The 21,419-nt window shown below is 57.7% G+C and overlaps 1 protein-coding gene across 11 annotated transcripts in view; it reads left to right on the top strand.

Annotated features, from left to right (window-relative positions):
* The window catches only part of CAMK2B (calcium/calmodulin dependent protein kinase II beta), a 227,816-nt gene that overhangs the window by 166,447 nt on the left and 39,950 nt on the right, over nucleotides 1-21,419 (top strand). For all 11 annotated transcript variants that reach the window (XM_050783402.1, XM_050783401.1, XM_050783398.1 and 8 more), the window contains 2 exons: nucleotides 16,790-16,849; nucleotides 20,877-20,931. In XM_050783402.1, coding sequence (XP_050639359.1) covers nucleotides 16,790-16,849; nucleotides 20,877-20,931 — 115 coding nt within the window. The remainder of the gene's footprint in view (nucleotides 1-16,789; nucleotides 16,850-20,876; nucleotides 20,932-21,419) is intronic.

The following is a 21,419-nucleotide window of genomic DNA, read 5'->3' as shown; positions in this document are numbered from 1 at the left end:
TGCGCCTCATCACAGGCCTCGCTCCCAGGTGCTTGCGCCTCTCGTGCTGCATGCCTGGCCTGTTTCCTCATTCGATGCAAGCTGGGTGGGGTGGTGGGAGGAAGGGGTAGCCAGCCGGGGGGACTGCCTGGCATTCTCAGCAGCCAGCTCCCTGCTGTGACCTTCCCGCAGGATGCCTCTCTGGGCAGGGGCAGGGATGCCCAGCCATGTGCGGCTCCAGAGGGCAGGCTCCACCCAGGACTGCACAGCCTCACCCTGCCATATTCTTGGGCATTTTTTTCCTGTTTAACTTTTTATGGTGGAAAATTTCAAACATTCCCAAACACAGAGAAAATGATAGAACGAACCCAGCTTCAACAGTTACCAATTCTTAGCCAGTCTTGTTCCATCTGGGCCCTAGATCCTGGGACGTTTACCATTCGGTGCATAAATATCTCAGTATGCATCCCTAGCAGAAAAAAGTTCCAAAAACAGCCACAGGAGCTTTATCATTCTGAAAAACGGGCAGTAATTCCTTGATACTGCCTCTCATGCAGCCTGTGTTTGTGTTTCTACTGGTTCAGAGGTTGCCTCAGAATGGAACCTTCGGGTCACACAGTCCCTGCACAATTGGGTTGTCTGCCCTTGGTGCTTGAGTCCCGCTCCCGGGTAGCATCCCTGAGGTGTGCAGGTCACACCCCAGGGGCCCCGCTGTAGCCACATAGCCTAGATCACCGCGGAGCCTCAGAACTCTTGATAAGGGAGTTGGCCCCACCGCCCCAGCTTTGAGGGAAACTCATACCCTTGGAGTTGAAATCTGGGGCTCCAGAAAATGACCCAGACAGAGCTGGCCTTGCCCAGATGCTGTGGGTGTTGCCTTGGTGTCCCCTCTCCTGCCCCCAGGCTGCCTCTTGGGGTGGGCGGTGATGGCACTGGATGGTCTGCTGAGACTGTAGGGGAAGGACACTTGGCACTTCCTCCTGGCCCCCTTCGCAGGCAGAATCCCGCGCTCACCACCCACCTCAGGCTGAGGACTCTGTCCTGTGACCTCTGCTGCCCTGGGCCGCCTTCCCCATGCAGGGACCTGAGGTTCCCCAACCCTCCCAGGCCTTTTGGGCTTTCGTAGCTGAGGAGGAATCGGGGAGGTGAGGGATGAGGTCTTAGATGGAGCCCCAGAGCTTCACTGTGGGACACGCACCTCCAGGTGAATGCCCCTCTTCAACCCTGACTGCCCAGCTGTCTGACCGTGGCCAGGTTACTCAGTCATCCTAGACCTCAGTTTCCCCAGCTGTAAAGTGTCTACCTCACAGGGACGTTGCAAGGCTCCGAGACCATCCCTCTCCACATTGCTGCCTCCCTTCCTGGCCAGACCCTGTGCGTCCTGCTGCGGAGGACCCCTCGTGAATACCCAGTAGCTTTCTGGTGTCGTCTGGCCCACCCAACCTGCAGGCCCCAGGGCCCCCTCCTCCAGGAAGCTGTCCTGGATCCTCCCGCCGGCAGCCGGCCTGGAACTCCCCAGGCCCCATGGCAGGCGCCCCTGGCTAGTTCTCAACTGACCACGTGCTCCTTGAGGGCAGATGCAGCTGGTTCATCTGATGGCCTCCTGGCTGTCAGCCCAGAGCCTGTGAAAACATGGGAGAGCATAACACCCCTCCTCACCCAGGACTAGGCCCAGGCTCTGCCTGGGTATCTGGCTTTCTCCTTCCCATCGAGGTGGGGCAGGGGCTTCCCCGAAATGGCCTTCCCCACTGCTATTCAGGGAGGTGGGGGATGGAGAGGGGACCCAGAGAGTAAGGGTTGGGTGGGGAGAAGGATGTTGGGCCCTTGGGCCTTGTGGGGGAGGCTACAACAGCCTCCTTGGCTGCATTTTACCCCTGATTTGGGTCTAGCGCCAGTGGAGGGGCCTCACTCACTCCTTGAGAGTCACTAGGAGGGCTGTGTCCCCACACCCGCTCATGTCCAGGCCCGAGCGGAGCAGCCTTGGTCCTTCAAGGCTCCTGGTGATGAGAAGCGGCTGGTAGCACGAAGCTCCAGGAAGGAGGACGCCACTCCAGAAACACTCAGGCCCCCAGTTACCGAAATACTTGGCCACGCGGACACTGCAGAACTGCACCAGCTGGTGCTAAAGCTGTAACAGTTCGATGTTTTAATATTTAATACTTAATTAAATAGAGGATTGTGAGACTTTCAAAGTTGGTGAATGTACTGAATAACGAGAGATTATTAAACTACTGTTAACAAAAGCCGTTAGAGGAAAATTAATTGACTGGGGGTAAAGAGATCATCAGGCACACAAGTCTTAAAACATGTCTTCTTGTTATCTGCCCCCTGCGCCCCCATCCCCTGCCCACTTGCCCAGCCCCTGCTGCTCATTGTCGACACTGAACGGCTGTTCTTCTGGGGGCAGTTTTGTTGTGCCTTGTTGGATGCCCCGTGTGGAGGGGAGCGCGCTCAGGAAGCAGTGCAGTGGGGTGACCCTCGTTAGTGGCCCATGCTGCAGAGAGCCTGGTGCAGGGTCCCTGTCCTGGAATGGCCCTTCAGCTCAGGGTGGAGCTCCTGCGTGCCTGGCATCATCAACGCTATCTCGCGTCCTCCTACCCTCTGAGCTCAGCGTGGGCTCCCCTCTCACACGGAGGGGAGAGCTGAGTCCCACAGAAGCTGAAAGGTGGACAGGGTCCCCTGGCTGGTGGTTAGCAGAGCCTGGGTGTGGAGGACTCTAGATTTCACCCAGCTGGGGCAGACCGAGGGTTGGGCCAGCGTGGGGCTCCCAGGTGGGGCTGACCTCACAAGTGGGGCTCACCTCCCAGGCCCCAAGCTCACCCCGCAGAGAGGAGATGAGTGTCACCACTGTCCTCTTCCTGCCTGCAGGCCCGTGCAGCTCACCCCAGCTCCCTTTCTGGGGCACCTGGTCTCCCCAGGGACCCTTCTGTCTTGGGAGGACACTCCTTGCCCAAAGGTGTGATGGACAGGGACCATCTTGAGGTCTCTGTGGTCACTGGGGCTGGGGGTGAGCCTGCACCGCAGGGAAGCCTGCACGCCCCCGCTTCCCCAGCCGAACCCTGCCTGCCTGGGACCCCTTTGTGCAGTGGGTCGGGGGCTGCCTCCCGGGCTTTCCTGCTACAGCCGGTACTGCAGCTTTCTTGTGGCTCCCGCACAATCCACAGACAGAAAAAGACCCCTGCTCAGGGGGATAATGAGTGCCTGGTCGGCAGAATCCGTGGAACTGGGTTAATAGAGGACGAGGCGCCGCATTGCAGGGACAGCTGAGCAGCTGAGCATGCGCCTGTGGCAGCAGCACCCCTCCCAGCCCAGGGACCCTCCCATCCCAGCCTGGGGACCCGCCCCTTTCCCTCCTCCCCGGCTCAGCGGCCCTCCCCTCCTCTCCTCTCCCCTCCTCTCCTCTCTCCTCCTCTCCTCTTCTCTCTTCTCCTCTCCCCTCTCCCTCCCCCTCTTTCCCCTCCAGCTTCTCTCCCCACCTCCTCCCTGCTGGGAGACCTCCTCTGCTTCCCTACCCCACCCTCCCTGGGTGGCTGAGGGAACAACTTTAGAGCTTGGATCCCCACCCAACTCTTGGCCCACTCTGCCTTCAGGTTTGCTCTCTAGGAACTTGGAGGGTGGCCAGGAGTTGGGGGAATCCCTGGGAAACGCCCCCTCCCCTGCCCCAGGGTCAGCCTTCAACAGGATGGGGATTGTCCCTGAACTGGGATTGTGGGGAAGGGACCCTGCATCCAGGTGCAGGAGGAGTTAGGGGAGCTGGGAGGCAGGCCTTCTGGGGGCTTGGTGGGGGCACCACATGCCTGACCCTCTCAGGGGGAGGGCCACCTAGGAGCAATGAAGGAACAAGGCTAGGCTGCTGGATTTAGCAATTAAGTACGATTTACAATCATAAGATGTAAAATAAGCACTGTGTGTCCCAAATTGTGTGGAACACACTTAATTAAACTAAAAATTATTTGTTGCGTATCTGAAATTGAGACAGACTTATACCAAAAACAAATTTTGTCCTTTGTCTGAAATTCAAATTTAACGGGGCACCCTGTGTTTTATCTGGCAATGCTAAGCTAGACTGTTGAGAGACAGGACTTTGTCATTAGTTTGGAAACCGAATTGGTTTAGTCGAAGGCTTCTGGAAAGCGGCCCCGAAGAGGACCAAGAGAAGAACAGGGAGCCAGGCTGTGCGGAGGGTCCCGGCCCTTGCTGGCCCCCTCTGTTAGGTGGAGAGAGGATGGGCAGCATTATGGCCTCCTGCTCTCTGGTTCTGGGTGTGGCCCTGTGTAGACAGCAAGTCCCAAGACCTGCTGGTCAGGGTCCAATGCCAGGTTCCTGAGCCTCCATGACCCCTGGGGCAGGCAAATGCATCCTGAACTGGATGCCGGAGCAGGGCCCACCCTGTTGGCATTTGGAGGGGATGAAGGAGGAATCCCTGAGTCAGGGAGGGGAGGGAGGGGAGGGGAGGAGTTGACACGGAGGACCCCTCTGCGTGCTTCCGCATTTCTAGCCACTCATCTTGCAGAGTCAGGGGCTTGTCAGCGGCAGAAAAGGCTCCCGGCAGAGGGGAGATTTGGGAGCTGGGTTCTGGGCGCTAATGACCATTCCCTCCCTGCCTCACTCCTCTTTTCTGTAAAATGGGAGGAGGGTTGGCCTCCACGCTGCCTGGCTCTTCTAGAACTGATGGTTCCCACATCTGGAGGGATCCTTACTCCCAGGCCCTGCCGGTTCCAGGAGGTGAGTGAGGACCAGGGAGATGGCTGAACCCACAGCCTGTGGGCCCAAGGTTTGAAGACCTGCTTCTGCCAGTGTGGGCACAGCTCCCTCCCCCGGTCCTTCCTGCTCACCACCCCTTGCTCCCTCCAGGCTACCAGCCAGTGGACTGTAGGCCCAGCAAGGGCAGGCCTCCTACTTTGCACATAGTACCTGCTTACTAAACAGAATTGAACCGGTGGGAGGAGAAGAGTGTTTTGAAGATTCCACTTAAGGACTGAGCTAGGTGGGGAGGGTAGTGACCGCTGATGGAAGGAGAGGGGGATTCGGAGTGCCCAGGTCCCCGGGACCACTTGGGCAGGAGTGGGGAAGCCCGCAAGGTGTGGGTTTGAGGCCTGGGTGGGAACAGAGCTTGGGAATGGTAGAGCTTTGGTCTCTGTTGTGCTGGTCTGGCTGCTGATGGGAAAGTCTGGAGAGCTGGGGATCCAGGGCAAAGCTCAAGGGAGAACAGCTGCAGGGAGCCCTGGAAGGTGCTGGGGGCCCTGGGTGTGTGTCTCCCCTGTGGGCAGCCACTGTCCTCTGTCCCCAGGGCCAGGAGCTGCAGTCCTGTGACAGGTCTGCGCAGAGGCTCTGAGGTCATGATGTTTCCATTGTCTGCGTGTCACCTGGGGGAGCCCCGACTCCCTCTGGATGCGGAGTGATTAGCCTACAGAAGGTCATGGAGGGTTTATTGAGGTTAGTGGGGGTTAGAAGAGCCCCGCGGGTGAATGTGAGGGCCTCAGCCTCCCCTGCTGGGGAGGGCGGATGTGTGCAGATGCTCTCATCCCGAGGCAGCGGGGGGCATTCTGGAAAGGCGCTACCAAGGGGCTGCCGGCCACTCACTTCCGTTGCATGGTCTTCTCTGTTGTTCTTTTGCCTCAATCCCTTAAAAAATGTGACAGTGCTTGCCCTGAGCTGTACTCCCTGGCCTCGGGCTGTACTCCCTGGCCTTGGGCCTTGGGCTGGGTTGGGCCCCCAGGCATCTGCTCCGGCATGAGTGGGAACCTCTGGGCAGCTGTCTGCTCTCTGAAAAGGACAAGAGGGACATGGACAGAGTTAGGGGCAGAGGATGAGGCTGGACATAAGGCCACAGTGGTCAAGACTGCAGCTCTGGAGTCTGGGCCTTATTTTTGACAGTAGGACCCTGACAGGGTGGGCCCCGCACCCCCAGGGGCTGGCCTGAGCCAGTGTCCCCGCTGTCTCTGGAGGAAGCCAAGGTGGTGTCTATGGAGAGATGGGCTTTGGTGGGAGGTGTGTGTGTTGGGGGCGGGGGGACCCCAGGTGGAGGACCCATCACACCAGGGCTGGGAGGAGTGGCCTAGCAAGCCCCTCCTGTCACCGTGCCTGCCCTGAGTGGGGCCACCGTTGCTTTCCTAGACTGGACAGTCTAGGCACCTTGGTTTAAATCTCCTCCTACTCACTCCATTTGTGAGCATGGGAGTCCTGTCCTGGGGTTACGGGGGTGACTGAACACATGACACCCAGCACTGGATAGATGAGTGGATGGCATTTTATTGTCACATATACTCAGAGCCCAGAGAGGAGGACGCTGCGCTCAGGACACAGTGAACAGGCAGGGGCTGGGGAGCCAGGCTTTGGAGTAACAACGGGGTGAGGTGGCCCCTGGTTCCCACCAGAGGCAGTCTCGGCTGGTTTGAATAATTCCATGGGTTGGCAGAGAGCTGCATCTTGCTACTCAGGCATGAGCAGGAACTGTGCCCAGTTCTTGTGGGGAGGAGGCTTACCTGGGTGGGGACTTAGCCACAGAAGCAGAGTCCGGAGGGGGACATGAAGCTAGGTCGTTCAGGGCCTTCCTGGTTTCACTGGGTGTCAAGGTAGCACGTAATGTTGGCTTTAACTTTAGACCTTACACCATCGCCCTGCACAAAATGCCACAGCTTGGCAGTGACAGGGAAGGAATTCCAAGCCACACCTCTGTTTCAAAGCTGAGCTGCACCCCACAAGCTCGAGGACGGTTCTGATCCTGAAGAGGGCCCTGGGAATGGGGCCCCAGCTGAAAGGCCAAGTGGACCCCATGGAGGGGAGATGCCGTGGACCCCCAGTGTGTAGCCCGGGAGTGGCCCTACTGCAGCCACTGGCCTGGCCTGGGCTCCCAGAATGGCTGCGTTCATCCCCATATGGCTGGCAAGTAGCTACGAGGCCCTCGGCTCCAGCTCTGTCATGCACGTTCATGCAGAGGGGCAGGGTGCTGCTGACGTGGTTGCCAGGGTCCCTGGGAGCCCTGACCTTGAGGCGGCAGGCAGCTGCAGGACGGGCCCACAGGTGCTTATCGAGGATGGTGGAGCTGCTGGCGGGTTAATTGCCGGTTGTCCTGTTGCCTTTTAAAAACAAAACATGCACAGAAAGCCACAGCGAGAGCCGCCCTCTTGCATCTTTATCACAGGGCTCAGCCTCCTGGGGCTGCACAGGCCTGACTGGATGACTTGGGACCCCAAGAGGTGCTGGGTGCCCAGGAGGAGAGGGGTGTCTGCCTCCACAGCCTACCCCCTTCGACACCACCTCACCTTTTCTGGTAGACTTGTGCTGCCCTCGGAGGATCCTGACCCGGCACCCAGACCTTGAGCCGGGGTTATTCTTGCCTCAGACCTACCACTGAGCTCCCCAAGTCCTCGCTGCCTGACCCCCGCAACCCCCCGCCCCAGATCTCCAGAGGGAGACCAGGCTTGTCCAGCCCACTATGGCAGCATCTGAAGGGCTCTGAGAAGTCCCACCGGAAAGAAAATAAGGAGGGGGCTGCTTCCGAGGCCCCAAGTGGGGCCTCCTGTGATGGGGTCCAGCTCCACTTCTACCTGGTCTCCTTGCCCCCGTGCCCCCATCTGAAAGCTGGGGTGATGCAGCAACAACCCTGCTTCATGGGTGCCATGAGCAGCTCACAGGCCTGCCCAGAGCCAGTCCTCAGCACACAAAAGTCACTCCCCTGAAGGACTCACATGGACCTCTGCTCATTCTCAAGGAGCAGTTTTCCTTTTAGGAGGAATGGCCAGGATCTGCCCATGGCCTCCTTTCAGCCCCTAAACCGGCCTGCACCCCGAGACTGGATGGGCAGTCCCTGCAGCATGGTCCAAGCTGACTCGGGTCAGGACTGGTTTTACTTCACATTTACCGGCCAGGGAGGAGAGTCAGAGGAGAGGGGCTGCTGGAAGCCACTCCCTCGTCCCCACCCAGCTACCCTCTCTGTTCTCAAAGAAATCCAAGGTCAGTGCTACCAAGGTTGGCAAGTGCTGGCAGCCCAGGTTGGCAAGTGCTGGCCCCGAGATGTGAGCTGGCCTCTGCCTGCTCCATTCCTGCCCCACCCCACAGCCAATCCCCGCTTTTCTGTTACCAGAGTCTGTAGGAGCCGGCCAGGACATGGCCAAACATAATTAAAGGTCAGACCCCACTGGCCTAGAGTCAAGGCCCAGGATATCCTATCAGGTTCTGCTGACCCAGCCACTCAGTACCACACAGGGCTGCGTTTGGCTCCTGAGCACTCTGTCACTAGTGTGTGAGTACAGTCAAGTTTAGCCTTGAAGTGAATTGGGACGCTTAAGTGTGTTGGTACCAGGCAGGGTGCAGAATATGCCTGGCTGGTGTTTGATGTGGATGCTGGCAAGCCGTTTAAGAGTCTAGAGGGCCAGGCGTGGTGGCTCCTGCCTGTAATCCCAGCACTTTAGGAGGCTGAGGCGGGTGGATCAACTGAGGTCAAGGGTTCGAGACCAGCCTGGCCAACATGCCAAAACCCTGTCTCTACTAAAAATACAAAAATTAGCCAGGTGTGATGGCACGTACCTGTAATCCCAGCTACTGGGGAGGCTGACCTGGGAGAATTACTTGAACCCAGGAGGCGGAGGTTGCAGTGAACCAAGATCACGCCACTGCACTCTAGCCTGGGTGACAGAGAAACACACCGTCAAAAAAAAAAAAGAAAGGAAAAGAAAAAACGTCTAGAAAGCTGTCTCACACTATGGTGGTGCAGGTCGTTGAGACAGGTGTGCAGGTCACCTGAGGCTGATGGGTCTTGCCAACGTGCTGACAGTGCAGGAAGGGGCTGCTGAGCCCCAGCAAGGTCCGGAGTATTAGACAGATGTGTGCCCAGCTCCGTGGGGATGGGAGGCGGATTTGGGGGCCCCTCTCTGCTGTGGCCCTCGAAGTCTCCTCTGGACAGGAACAGCACTACTTGACAGGGCATCTCCTGAATCCATTTTGTGGGAGGAAACTGAGGCCCCCAAGTGGGATTTGGATGCAGCCAGTTTCCTGGCCCAGGCCTTGGTGGCGTACCACATCCCACAGCAGGCCCCTGTGCAGGGCCTGAGTTCTGGAGCGTGGCACTGGCATCACAGTACCTTTAGCCAGACAGCCTCAGGCTTGGGTCAGAGCCCTGAGTCTGGTGTCCTTGCCACCGTAGTCCAGCACACAGGTGGACCACCTGTCTTGACGTTGGTCTGTGCTCGCAGCTGCTGGTTTAGCCTGGAGGAGCAGAGCCCCAGGTAGCCCCAGCCCTGCGGAACCAGAAGCTGGCGGGACGGTGGGAGCTGGCACAGGATGCAGCTTCTGGCCCATCCCTCCCCAGCCACTACTTCCAGGACAGGGCAGCTGGAGCAGAGCCCTTCTGCCATGCCCACCATCCCCGTGCCCGCCCCAGCAGGGCTGTGTGGCGGATAAGCAGAAGGGGTTGTCCTTGAGGATCTCCTCCCAGGCATGAGGAAATGAGTGGAGAGCGCCGATGCTGTTGGGGGGCGCCCAGTGATGGACCCATGGTGGGGTCTGGCAACCTCCCTCGGGGTGAGGCAAGGCTGCCCGGAATGGGGGGATACGTTCTTAAGCACCCACCCTGTGCCAGGCCCATGTGGATTTTCACACATGATTCCATTTTCAGTCCAGCACAGTCCTGGGGCCAGATACCATTATTACAGCCATCTTCCAGATGAGGCCCAGGGAGGTGCCATCTCTTGTCCCAAGCCACACAGTGGGTAGTACTCATGGCACCTAGGGAGCCCCACCCCCCAGCCCTTAGACCCTGGTGGCAGTGGTCCCAGGTGGCCCTAACTGCATCCCCCAGCCAGCACAGAGCTTACCCGGCAGGCCTCCTCCAGGTCTCTGGGCCTGACAACTCCAGAGGCTCTGGGGTGAGAGGGAAGCAGCCATTCCTGACACAGGTGGGCCTCGTGCCTCCCCCTCGTGCCCCTCCGCCGCCCCCGCCCAGTGCCCTGCGGTGTCCTCCTGGAGGTGCCAGCTCTGCTATTTCTCCTGGTGGCTGGCAGGGGGCCTGGTGCCCACCCACGCCCTCCTGTTCCCCTTCTCCCTGGTTCCTCTCACTCACCACCCCCCACCCCTGCTGTGACTCACCCACTGCTGGGGAGGAGGAGGGGCGGGGAGGGTGGAGGATGGCATAGGGGGACTGGGTGGGCAGGGAAGCCTCTGCCAGATCCATCCCGGACCCCTTCTTGGCGCTGGAGAAAGAAAGAGGAAATTATGGGAACAAACATCAATGATTTACCAAACCATGTAACCTTGTCCTGTAAGACCCTCCCTCCCCCTTGGGGGGCACTGGTCACACCATGGCTTCTGGGTGCCATCCACTTGGGACACGAGGGGTCCCCAGAGCCATGCACAAGTGTGCCTTTGGGATGTTGAAGGCTACGCTGCCCACCCCACCAGTCACCCAGCCTTGGCCTTTCAGCCCTGGCAACTTTGAGCTCCTCTCTGTGCCTCAGTTTCCTCATCTTTGCCCTGTGCCTCACCCTGCAGATGCAGCAGGGTTGGTGTGAATGTCCTTCCCCGTCATCTCCACCTCTCCCATTGCCCTCAGCTGGCTTCTCTTTGTTCTTAGCTCAGGGGACCCTACGACTCCTGCACTGATGAGGGTGGCGTGGCAGGAGGGGAGGAGCTCCCGCCACACCATGAGAGGTTTGCAGTCTCTCCCCCGCCACTCCTGGTCTTTCAGGGCATTTTTGGAATGAAATAGGTTAATGCCTGTAATGTGCACAGAACAGACGGTGCCTGTCATGTGGCAGGTGCTCCGGGATGGGTCACGTGGCTGTGCCCATGTCCTGGTCCTGTCTCTTCCTGCACTTGGCCGTGGGCACCTTGAGGTGGCCCCTGCCCCTGTCACCTTCATGGTGGTGGGTGCCAGCTGCCAACCCGCCAGCGTAGTAACAGCTTGGAGGAGCCCCCACTCCCCTACCCCGCCCCTCAGAGCTCCACGCTGAGGCTTCGGGGGTCCTGTGGATCTGGGAATGGCTGCTGGTGGAGGGTCTATGGTCCCTGCTCCTGAGAGGCTGGACATCTAGGCAAGTGTAACCCGACCTTGTCTTTCCCCACCAGCATGAGTGGTTTGCTTTGGTCAGGCCTCTGCAGGCAGGTAACCCAGATTGGCTGGGCTCTCAGTGTTTTGGAGAAGGCTGTGGGGTGAGGGAGGAGGGGAGCCTTGTCTCCTGGGCCCTTGAGCGCCCTCCTGGTGCCGGTGTGGGGTTGTCTCCCCTTCCTCTGTGATGTCGGCCTTGCTGCCCCCACAGCCAGCATCTGCAGGCTGTAAATATCAGATTCTGCATTGAGCAGAGACTGCAGCCACCAGGCAGGCACCACCCACCAGTCTAGAGAGCAGCAGGAAATGCGGACCAAGTGGCATATCACAGAGAGCCCCTGCACTTCGGCGAGAGGCCTTGGCTTTGAGTCCCAGCCCAGCAGCCTGCCCCTTGCGGTCCGGGTGTCTTCGGCGTCCTGGGATGTGTGCGGGAGCGGGTGAGAAGCCTGCCGTGAGATGAGCCCAGCAGGCTGTACAGGGCTCGGCTGGGGGTGCTTCTCTTCCCTGTCTTTCGGTGGCCCCAGCCTGCCTGTGCCCCAGCACTTGGCCCCACCTGTCGTGCAGACCTCGGGGGACACCCAGGGTGCAGGTTTGGCGAGATGAGTGGCCGGCAGGCCAGGGCTCTCTGCCGAGATTGTAGCTAAATCACCTAGAAAAGCTCCCGGCGCTCGGCATTCCCCGAGGGCTGGAATCGGAGGATGTCGCACTATCACTATCATTAGAATTCAAGCAGGCAGGCGGATAATTACAGGCTCTGGTTTAGCCTGATCTTTTTGAGGACAATTGTTTATGGGGTTTATTGTTGTTGTTGTTTGGGGGGTTTTTTGATAAATGCTTTTATGGGGGTATAAATGAATGCTGTATTTGATCTGTGGGATGTTTCTCTGGTAGGAGAAATAAATAGCAATGCTTTTGCCAGCGTCTCTCTGAGCCACCCCCCTGGGGAGCCGGTGTGTAAATGTGTACACACGTGTGCGCATGTGTAGAATTGCATCCGCACTGATGGGTCAGTCACCTTCTGGCTTAAATACAGGCCCACACACATACGCCCTTGCCTCCGTTTAGGGTGCAGATTTGCAAGATGCCCAAGCGTTTAGGAGCTGGTTGAACTCGAGTTCCCTCTCCAAGCTTCACATCAGGGGGGGTGTGAGAACCAAGTCTTTTTCCAGCATGAGTAGGCAAACTCCTACTCATCCTCTAAAACCCCACTGAAGCATCACCTCTTGAGTCTCCACAGGCAGAATCAGGGTCTGAGAACACTCTGCTCATCACTCTGCTATAACAAGAGGCACAGGCACTGCTGTCATTGGCTTTTTGTGCCCCAGGGACTGTCTGCCCTGGACCCCCAAGACCTTGGCCAGGGGTCTTGGGATGGGAGAAGAAGAGGGAGGGCAGGAGGGCAGAGGGGTCTCCTCTTGATGGGGTGAGGTCCCCTGGAGGTTGGGAGGGGCTCAGCCTGTGTCCTCACTCCCCAGCCGCTGCTTTCTGTCCCATGGTCTGTGTCAGAGGCTGTTCTTAGACTCCTTTAGGAAAACTCAGCATCACAGGGAACTGCAGTTCTGGGAGCCAGTGCGCGCGCAGAAGTGCCATGAGCCTGAGCCTGACATTGGCCGATGGGGAGAGGGGATCCAGCACCTTCTGAGGAATTGACCAGGCACCAGCTGTCGGGTGGAGTGGGCTCTTGGGGTTTCCTTGTCGTTGGATTCACAACCTACAGAGGTGTGGCACCTCTTCTGTGACTTGCATCAATACTACCTAATAAAATGTTAACCACACGGACATCCCTGCCCAGCTGTGAGATGTGGCAATGAGGATGAAGAGCATCAGGGGTCTAGGGTGACCCTGAGCGTCCCAACTCCAGGCCCCTCAGAGAACCTAGCACAGCCCTGAGGCCTGGCCACTCAGCCCCCACAGCCCCCACACCTGGTGAGCCCCTCTTACTGGGTCACCTGGATGAGCTACGTGACCCACTGCCTGGCCCTGACCAGGACGTCACTGTAGTGGGCATAGCCAGGGCTGGCCACTCAGGAGGCCTCTTGGGACCTCCTTCAGGAAGGGGTGCCCTGCTGGGGTCCCGGGGGCACTGACAGGGCCCTGGACAGGTAGGGAGCCGCTGCTGGCAGACTTCTGGCTGTGTTCTCGCCACAGGCCTGCTGGCCTCGGGACCTGCTCAGTGGCCACTGCTCTGGTCTCCTGAGTCCAGCAGATTCCCTGGGGACCAGAGCCCCCCAGAATGAGGCTGGCAGGCAGGGATGAGCAAGATGTGGTTGCTCCACTGTCTGGGGCAGGGAACAGGACTGAGCTGGGGCTTCCCCCAGATTCCTCTGTACTGTCGAGGGCCAGGTTCTGCTGTACTGTTTAGGGCCAGGGCACATTTCTTATGCACTGGATTGGGTTCAGTTTAACTTACTTAACCTTGTTCATGACAAGGGGTTTACGATGTGAATGTGGAAGCTGAGAATAATGTCCCTGGTTTTGTAGAAAGGAAATCATAGTATATGCACAGAGTTAGGAAGCTGGATTCTGGCCTGCCCTGAGATGGGGCTGTCTGAGCCAGGTCCAGAGAGAATGCCGCCTCCTCCTGCCCCCTCCTTCTTGTGGCTTCTCAGTCCCATCCAGAGTCACCTTATATCCGCTTAGATTTATTTTTTGCCTGATTTTTTAAAATTTAAGGGCAAATGTTACCATAGCAGATTTTATGAAACATCCTTGTCATATTGAATCAGTAGCTTGCTCACTGGAGACAGGATCAAAATCTTTTTTAAAAACAATGCTTTGCTAAATTATGGAAGTAACACATGATCACTGTCAAAACTGGGGGAGGGGAAGTTAACAAATAAAACAACATTAGCCATAAACCTGGCACCGAGAGTGAAGCACGCTATACGACGTGTGTGTCTGGATGTTACCAGCTTAGATCTTGTGTCATGGTTGATGGTTTCCAAGCGGCTCTCTGAGCGCTAACCTACTGCAGCTGCTGGGAGGAGGTGGTCGAGGTGCTGTTGTGGGTGTTACAGAAAGAGGACCAGTCAGCAATCTGTATGGCCACCATGAGTGGACACCTGGTGCCAGGACTGGGCAGCCAGGTGCCCTTTCTTCGCCCCACACAAATAATTATCTCCCTAAACACGTGCTCAGGAATAGGTATCATCTTTGGGCTGGGGCTCAGCTCTTGGCGATGTTTCAGTAATAAAACACAGGCATGTAAATTATCTGTGTCCCAGGAGAGTGCGTTCATAATTGCATCTTTCTCCTGTTTTGGATTTATGATTTTATTGATTTAACTCTAATCAGGCAATTTTTCAAAAGGAAACTATGTGCCATGGTTCCACCTCCTCTCTCCCAGGTCCTCCTTTCCCTCAGCCTGGCGCTGGCCCGCACGTCCCGTGGCGATGTGTGGTCCCGGGCTTGGATCCTGTCCTGGGGAAAGATTAGCCATCAACTTTATTGGGACAGGTTGGAAAGGTGGAACGTGGATTGTAGCTTAGAGACATGAGTGTCATATCTGCATTCGATTTACTGAATCTGGGACCTGCATTGAGATTATGGAAGGGACACCCTGTCCTTATGAGACACACCTGAGTGCTGCCTGGTGTTACACACGCGTCAGAAAAAGCGAGTGTGTCATATGGAAGCGGGGCGGGGCAGGGAGATTGTACAGAAGTGCTGTACACGATTGCTTTGTACTATTGTTGCAGTGTTTCTCTATGTCTGAAAAATGTTCAGAATCAGTGTAAGAAAGACACTAGGAAATAAAACAATAACCCCATGAACTCACCGCCCTGCACACTGAGAGCCCTCCCTCCTCCCACCCCAGAGGGATGGGGGTTGGGGGTGTTACAAGAATCCATCCCCTGCTTTCCACTGGAGCCAGGCCTCATGCATGGACCCCTCCCCTCCGCAGGTGTGTCCAGTGTTGCTGGGTTTTGAGCTCCATGCAGATAGGAAAACGGAGCCCACACCGTGTGTATTCTATTAGGACTATGTTTGATTTTTCCATTCCGATGCTGACAGACACTTGGGCTGGTTCCAGTTCTGCCATCACAAATCCCTGAGGCTCCTGGCACCTCAGCTCCCACTTCAGTGGGAGGGGAGAGGAGAGGGAGAGGGAGCAGGGACTGGGGTATTCTAGAAGACTGTGCAGTGCTTGCTGAGGTGGGTGTGCAGGTGGGGGAGGGAGCAGGTATGCCCTGGGCTTCCAGCAAAACAGCGGGGTGGGGTCTGACTCCCTCTGTGCCACCTGGAGGCTCTGTCAGATCCCTCTGAATCCCTCTCGTGGGATGCCAGGCGGCTGGGCTTGAAGCAGATGGCAGCCAGGTGGCCAGGGCAGGGAGACGAATGCCTGTCCTGGGAGGGGGAAGTCGGGGGATGCCGCTCCCAGAGACCTTCCCATCTGCAGGCGTGGCTTTCTCACTCAAGGCCTATACGTGTTTGCAGGCATGTCCTGTACCCCAGGCCACCATCGCCACACCTGCTCCAGGGGAACTGACCCCAAACACGACTCGGCCAGGCCTCCCTTCCTGCAGGCAGACAAGTTTCTGCCAAGCCCAGGGATCAGAGGTTTCAGTGCCTCCCGAGGAAGATTGTGAAGTTGCAGCCTCATTCTTTCCCTGCTCCTGGGCGCTACTGGGCATTCCTGGCGAAGGAGGCATCCCCGAGGTCTTATCTTGTGTATTAATTATGTGCCCCCGGCCCTGCTCACCTTTCCTGTGGTGGGACTCAGCACTGGGCAGGTGGAGGGGGCTCCAGACACCGATGCGCCCTCCCCAGTCACGTCCTGAACTCTGAAATGCACTGTCCTTTCCTCGCAGCTCCCCATGCGCGGCTGTGCCCACCGACTGTCTAGTTTCGACCTTTGTGTAAATAAGAGCACACTGTGAGTCCTCCTTTGCTGCTCGTTCCCTACATACTATTAGGATGTGGGTGCTACCTGCACGTGGGGGTTGGTGGAGGACTTTGTTGCATTGCTGTATGGGACCCTGTGGGACTGCAGCGCATGGAGTCCTGTCAGGGGAAGTGTGGGGTTTTGGGTTTTGCTATTACAATCTCCATCAGTTTTAAAAAGCCTCCTGCCTGTAATTGAAATGTAAAATTTCTGGCAGATAAGTTGCTCCATCCTTTGGGGGCCAGTGGAGGGGTCACCCAAGGGGCACCAGTCACCTCCACACCTCCAGTGTCCAGGGATCTGGGCCCTGCACCTTGTGGGGTGGGAGGAGAGTGGTGAGGGAAGGAGGGGCCACCTCCTGCTTCACCACCAGTTTACTTCTATACCCCAAGCAAGGCCTCTCTGAGGCTTTCCCCTCCTCCTCCTGCCAGCCGGCTCCGGGGCACACCCTCACCCCCTCCCGGCCCCATTCTGACAGCCCCTCCCCTGCCTCGGAAGAACAAATTTGGCTTCAGCCAAAAGCTCCAAAGGGTATGGAATTAGGACAAATAAGTGGAGGATTAAATCAGTGCACTGCTGACTTTGAATCATCCAGGGAAACTTTTAGCCCCGAGTTAGTAGCACTCACCACCTGAATGGGCCTCTCCACCCCAAACACAAGCCAGCTGGTCCCTGCCCCAGCCTTGCCACCAGTGGCCCAGGGGGTGCCCACAAAGGGTGCTCCCTTGGCGGGGGCACGACTACTCACTGTGGGGTCACAACCACTCCTCTCTTCATCAGAGGCCCTGGCACACCCTGGTGGGCCTCTCCTGACATGGACAATCCGTGGGCCACCAGTTGCTGGGGCAGGAGGTGACGCCTTGTTCTTTTCTGTCCCCCAGATCACCAGAAGTTGGAGAGAGAGGCTCGGATCTGCCGCCTTCTGAAGCATTCCAATATCGGTGAGCGGCCCGGGGTGGGCGGGGGGATGGATCCTGTCCCGGTTTCTCTATCAGACTTTCAAAGAGATACAGAAAGACTTCCTTTTCTTCTCTGTTGAAATATCCCACCAGAAGCCCCTGAGGACGCCCCCTTTCCTCCCCTGACCTTGAGGACTTTGTCCTGTGTGACATGATTCCAGGGAGTGCTCAGAGCCAGGGCAGCCCCAAGGCGGGGCTCTGGGTTCCCAGCTCCACCCAACCGGACAGGTCCCCTCCCCACCCCACTCTGTCCTTTGGGTCTTGTCTGTGGCATTGGTGACAGTGGCTGTAGAGGAAGGTAAAGGACACATTCCTCACAGAGCCTTCCGCTGAGCCAGTGCCCAGCACGTAACCCCCATAACTCTGAGCCACCATAACACTGAGCCACCATTCTGCTGAGAACACACAGGGGCCTCAACATTCTGTGGCCTCAAAAAAGCCACAAGATGGCCCAATTACAAGGAAAACAAAGACTGACCAAAGACCCCAGCGCATGCCGTCCTCGGGCTGAGAGCCCCTACTGTTTTCTTTTGCTGGCCCAGGGCTTCTGGAACTATGGTCTGAGGTCAAGTGACCCTGGCCCAGAGTCAGCTGCTCCACGGGGGCATCTGGAGCCTGGAGCCCAGGCCTTGCCCATATTGGGGAGCAGCCAGGAAACGCCCTGGGGATGGCAGCCGCTCTTGGCCTCAGACACACGCGGGGAGCTGTCAGGTGGATTTTGGGCCCTTTCCTCCAAAGCTCTGATTCGCTTATGCCAGGAGGACCCCAGGTGTGCTTGTTCCAAAGGAACAGCTGGGGACTGGGAGCCTGTTTAGGAGCCTGGGGCATCCACACACTCACCTGGGCCTGGCTCCGAAGGTCGCCGAACCCTCATCGCCTGGTTTAGGGGACTGGAACCACCTTACCTCATCCAATGCTTCACCAATGAGCTGGGCAGAGGGGCAGGTGCCCCAGTGGACCCAGCAGGACCCCAGCATGGAAAGCGGCAGCCCCAACTCCAGGGCGCGCGCCAGGCTGCAGCCCCCGGTGGGCTCTCAGGGTCCCACTGCTGCAGCTTAGCCCCTGGAGAGATTCGCCGCTGCCCACCGTCCCACTGCATCCAGACTGGACTCTTCACCCTGGTTCCTCTTAGTAATCCAGGACTTTATTTATTTACCACCTCTGTATGCTGCCCACAGTGTTATTTGCTTACTGTTTTTATTTAAATAGATTTTCTGACAATTCACTTTTTTACTTAGCCCTGTGTGTGAATTCGCCGTCTGATGTGCCAGTTACGTTTTCTTTTAAACCACTAAAATAAGTATATAACTATTTTTAAAATGTTAAAAATGTTTTTTTAAAAAGTGTCCACATGCGCATGGCCCAGACTCCCCACACAGACCCCCAGTGCTCCATCTGGCCTAAGCAGCCTGCTTCCTGCTGAGGAGGTGGGATCTCCCCTCCCACTGCCACCCCAGAGCCCATCTGCCTCTGCCCCACCCCACCAGGCCTGCATGGGGAGGTGGGTGCCTGAGGGCAGGGGCAGCCCCCACCATGAGGATGGCCCTGCAGCACCCCCAGGGAGCGGTGAGGTACCTTCATGGATGACAGGGCCTCCCTTGGAGCTGCCCGTGGGGTTCTGTGGGGGGCATCCCTTCCGTGGCCCCTGGGATCACCTCTGCTCTGAGTGTGTGATTTTCATGAAGCATGTCCCAGGTGGGGCAGTTCAGAGGGGCCAGCCTGCTGGGCCCCCAGCTGGGCTTATTGGGCAGCCCCCACTAGAAAGGAGTGGGGAGGGGTGAGTTTTTTAACTCCAGAGGTTTCACAGGCGAGTGCTAGAAGCGGGATGTTGGTGGGCCTCCAGGATCCGCCATGTCTTAGGGACACACAGGCCAGCCTGCGTAGGGGTGAAGAGAGGGTCCAGGGGACCTAGTGAGAGGGCATCCTTGCTCTTGGGACAGAAGTCAGCCAGAGATGGGTGAGAGGGAAAGGGGACATTGGTTTCAGACAAGTGCCTTAGCTGGTGGAGTCCCTGCTTGACAGAGGTCAGCATCAGCTCCCAGACAGCCCTGGTGGGCAAGATTTGCCCTCCGCCCAGGGAGCTGACCCAGGACATGGTCTGGGGAAGACCTTGCTCTTTGAGAATGGGGCTTGGTGGGGGCAGAGAGGAGAAGGCTGGGCTACTGGGCCTGAGGCAGAGAAGTGGAGCAGGTCTTTTTGCACTGGGCTTGCAAAAACCCCAGGACTCTTAAGTGGGCCCCAGGTCCTGGTGCGGAGCGTTGGTCACCTGGGATTCTTCACATTCAGGTGATGATGGTGACAGTGATGGTCCCAGAGCTGTGGCTCACCTAGTGCTCACTGTTTCAGAGCACCACAAAGGTTACATAATTGATCTTCATGGCCACCCCGTGAAGAGGTGCTATTTATACTATTTCACAGAGGGGCAGATTGAGGCTTAGATGGTCTGAGCAACCTGCCCCAGGTCACACAGCCAGAGCAAGTGGCAAAGGCAGGGCTTGCCCTATATTTTCTGACTCTGTGGAGGCTTCTGGGGCCTGGCCTGCCCTTGGTGGAGGGCATTTTGTCTGAGGTTTAGGGGCTAAGGAGGGCCATCGGTGTGGGGCTGCTGGAGTCCAGGAATCTGTAGGGTGAGTCCTAGGCCCCAGAGGCCACATGGAGTTCCCGGATGTAAGGACATTATCAGGCCAGGCCCCTGGGAGAACCAGAGCCAGAGGAGGGAGGGCACTGGCAGCCAGTTAGAAACTGGAACAGCGCTGGAGCATCCGAGGAAGGGGCTGCCTGAGGCCCAGGGGCCTGCGAACCTAGGAGAAGACAGCTGCGCCTTACCTGTTCAGTGTCTGTGACCCAGTCTCAAGTGGTGGAGGAGAGCCACACCTCAGGGGTTCGTCTTCCCAGGACTTGAAGACTGGAGGGAATGAGGCTGGTGCAGGCCCTCAAACCAGACTGTCCCCTGAGTCCACAGCCCTATTGTGCCTTTGTGAGCTGTGTGACTGTCAGCTGCTTACCTAAGCTCTCTGTGCTTCAGCTTCCTCATCTGTAACTTCTCAGGGTGGTCGGGAAGGTTAAATGAAATAACACACACAGAGTGCTTAGAACAGCCCTAGTGTGTTGGCTGTCATCGTCCTCGTTGTTCTAGCAATCATCAGAATCGGCACGTGGGAGAGTGTCCAAAATGAGTCATTCCTAGAAAATATTTGCTGCTTAGTACAGGGCACATCTCCAGCTCAAGGAAAAGCAGGCCTTGAGGTTGCTTGCTTTGTGCTGAAATCACTCACTGTTCCCTCGCCTCTTCATCTATCCACTCGTTCATTCATCACATCCTGACCAGCTCCTGCCCTGCGCCAGGCAGAGTTCCAGGGCCAGGCACGCTGCACATAGATTGTCATGGGAAGCTGTGCAGGGAGGAAGGAGGGAATGATGGTGGTCCATCCTGCTGACCATGCGAGCTCTGGAATTGGAGCTCAGGGCCCAACCTTTGGATGATGTTGCATTGGGCGGGGACCCTGCCCGCCAGCCTGTGCCGGCAGCACACAGCAAAGACACAGAGCCTGAAGGCTGAGGGCAGCCCTGGGAAGACCCAAGACGAATAACGAGTGGTTTTTGTCCCAGCTTCTCCTCATGTGGAGCTTCATGGCGGCTCCTTTCTGGGGTTTGGCGGTGTGAGCTCCTCCTGCTCATCTCCATGGTGTTTGGGAGCAACTGAGGCCCAGGCTGGGACCAAAAGGGCCTGGTCTCTCTCTGGCAGAAGAAGACAGGTGACCAGACTGGCAGCTGAGGGCAAGGAAAGGGCAGGGGCCCAGAGGCCCTGTGGGTGCTCGCTGGGTGGTCAGCTGGCCCACAGGGCCCAAAGCACTCTGCTCAGCCCTGCCCACCTAGGCCCTACCCAGCCCGATCCTGTGGGCAGCCCTAGGGCTTACACAGCTCGTGGTGTGCCTGGCCAGGTATGGAGGCAGGCAGGGGGTGTGTCCTGGGCTACTGCCAGCCCCTCATGGCTTCTCTGTCCCCACAGTGCGTCTCCACGACAGCATCTCCGAGGAGGGCTTCCACTACCTGGTCTTCGATCTGTAAGTTCCAAAGCTGGGGACTCTCGCCACACTCACTCCCAGCCTTGGCTCAGGGTGGGATCTGCACCCTCCCCAGCCCCAGGGAATAGTCCCAACCCGTGGGCTGGCCACTCCCTTGAGTGTGCTTCTGCTGCTGGTCCCCTTGCTCCAAGTTGTGCCTGGCCCAGCCTCCCTCGCTTCTCCTCATTTGCTTTGCACTAGGGTTACTGAGGCCCACGGAGGCAGGGCTGACATCCTGGGCTCCCCCTCTCTTCCACACAGAACAGGGTACACTGGAGGCAGTGGGTGGGTGGACCCCAGAGGAATAGTCAGTCAGAAGCTGCATTCACCCTTCTTTCCTTGGAGCCCTCGTCCGAAGGACTGGGACACCGCTGGCTGGCGTGAGCGCACATGTGTGTGTTTATGAATGTGGCTGTGAGATGTGAGCATGTGCACATGTATGCGTGTGTGTGGGCGTTTGCACATGGGGGCGTGTGAGCACATGAAAT

This window comes from Macaca thibetana, chromosome 3 (assembly GCF_024542745.1).
Source record: "Macaca thibetana thibetana isolate TM-01 chromosome 3, ASM2454274v1, whole genome shotgun sequence".
NCBI classification, from domain to species: Eukaryota; Metazoa; Chordata; class Mammalia; order Primates; family Cercopithecidae; genus Macaca; species Macaca thibetana.
The sequence above is the reverse complement of the archived record's forward strand: the minus strand, read 5'-3'. Positions and strand labels throughout refer to the sequence as shown.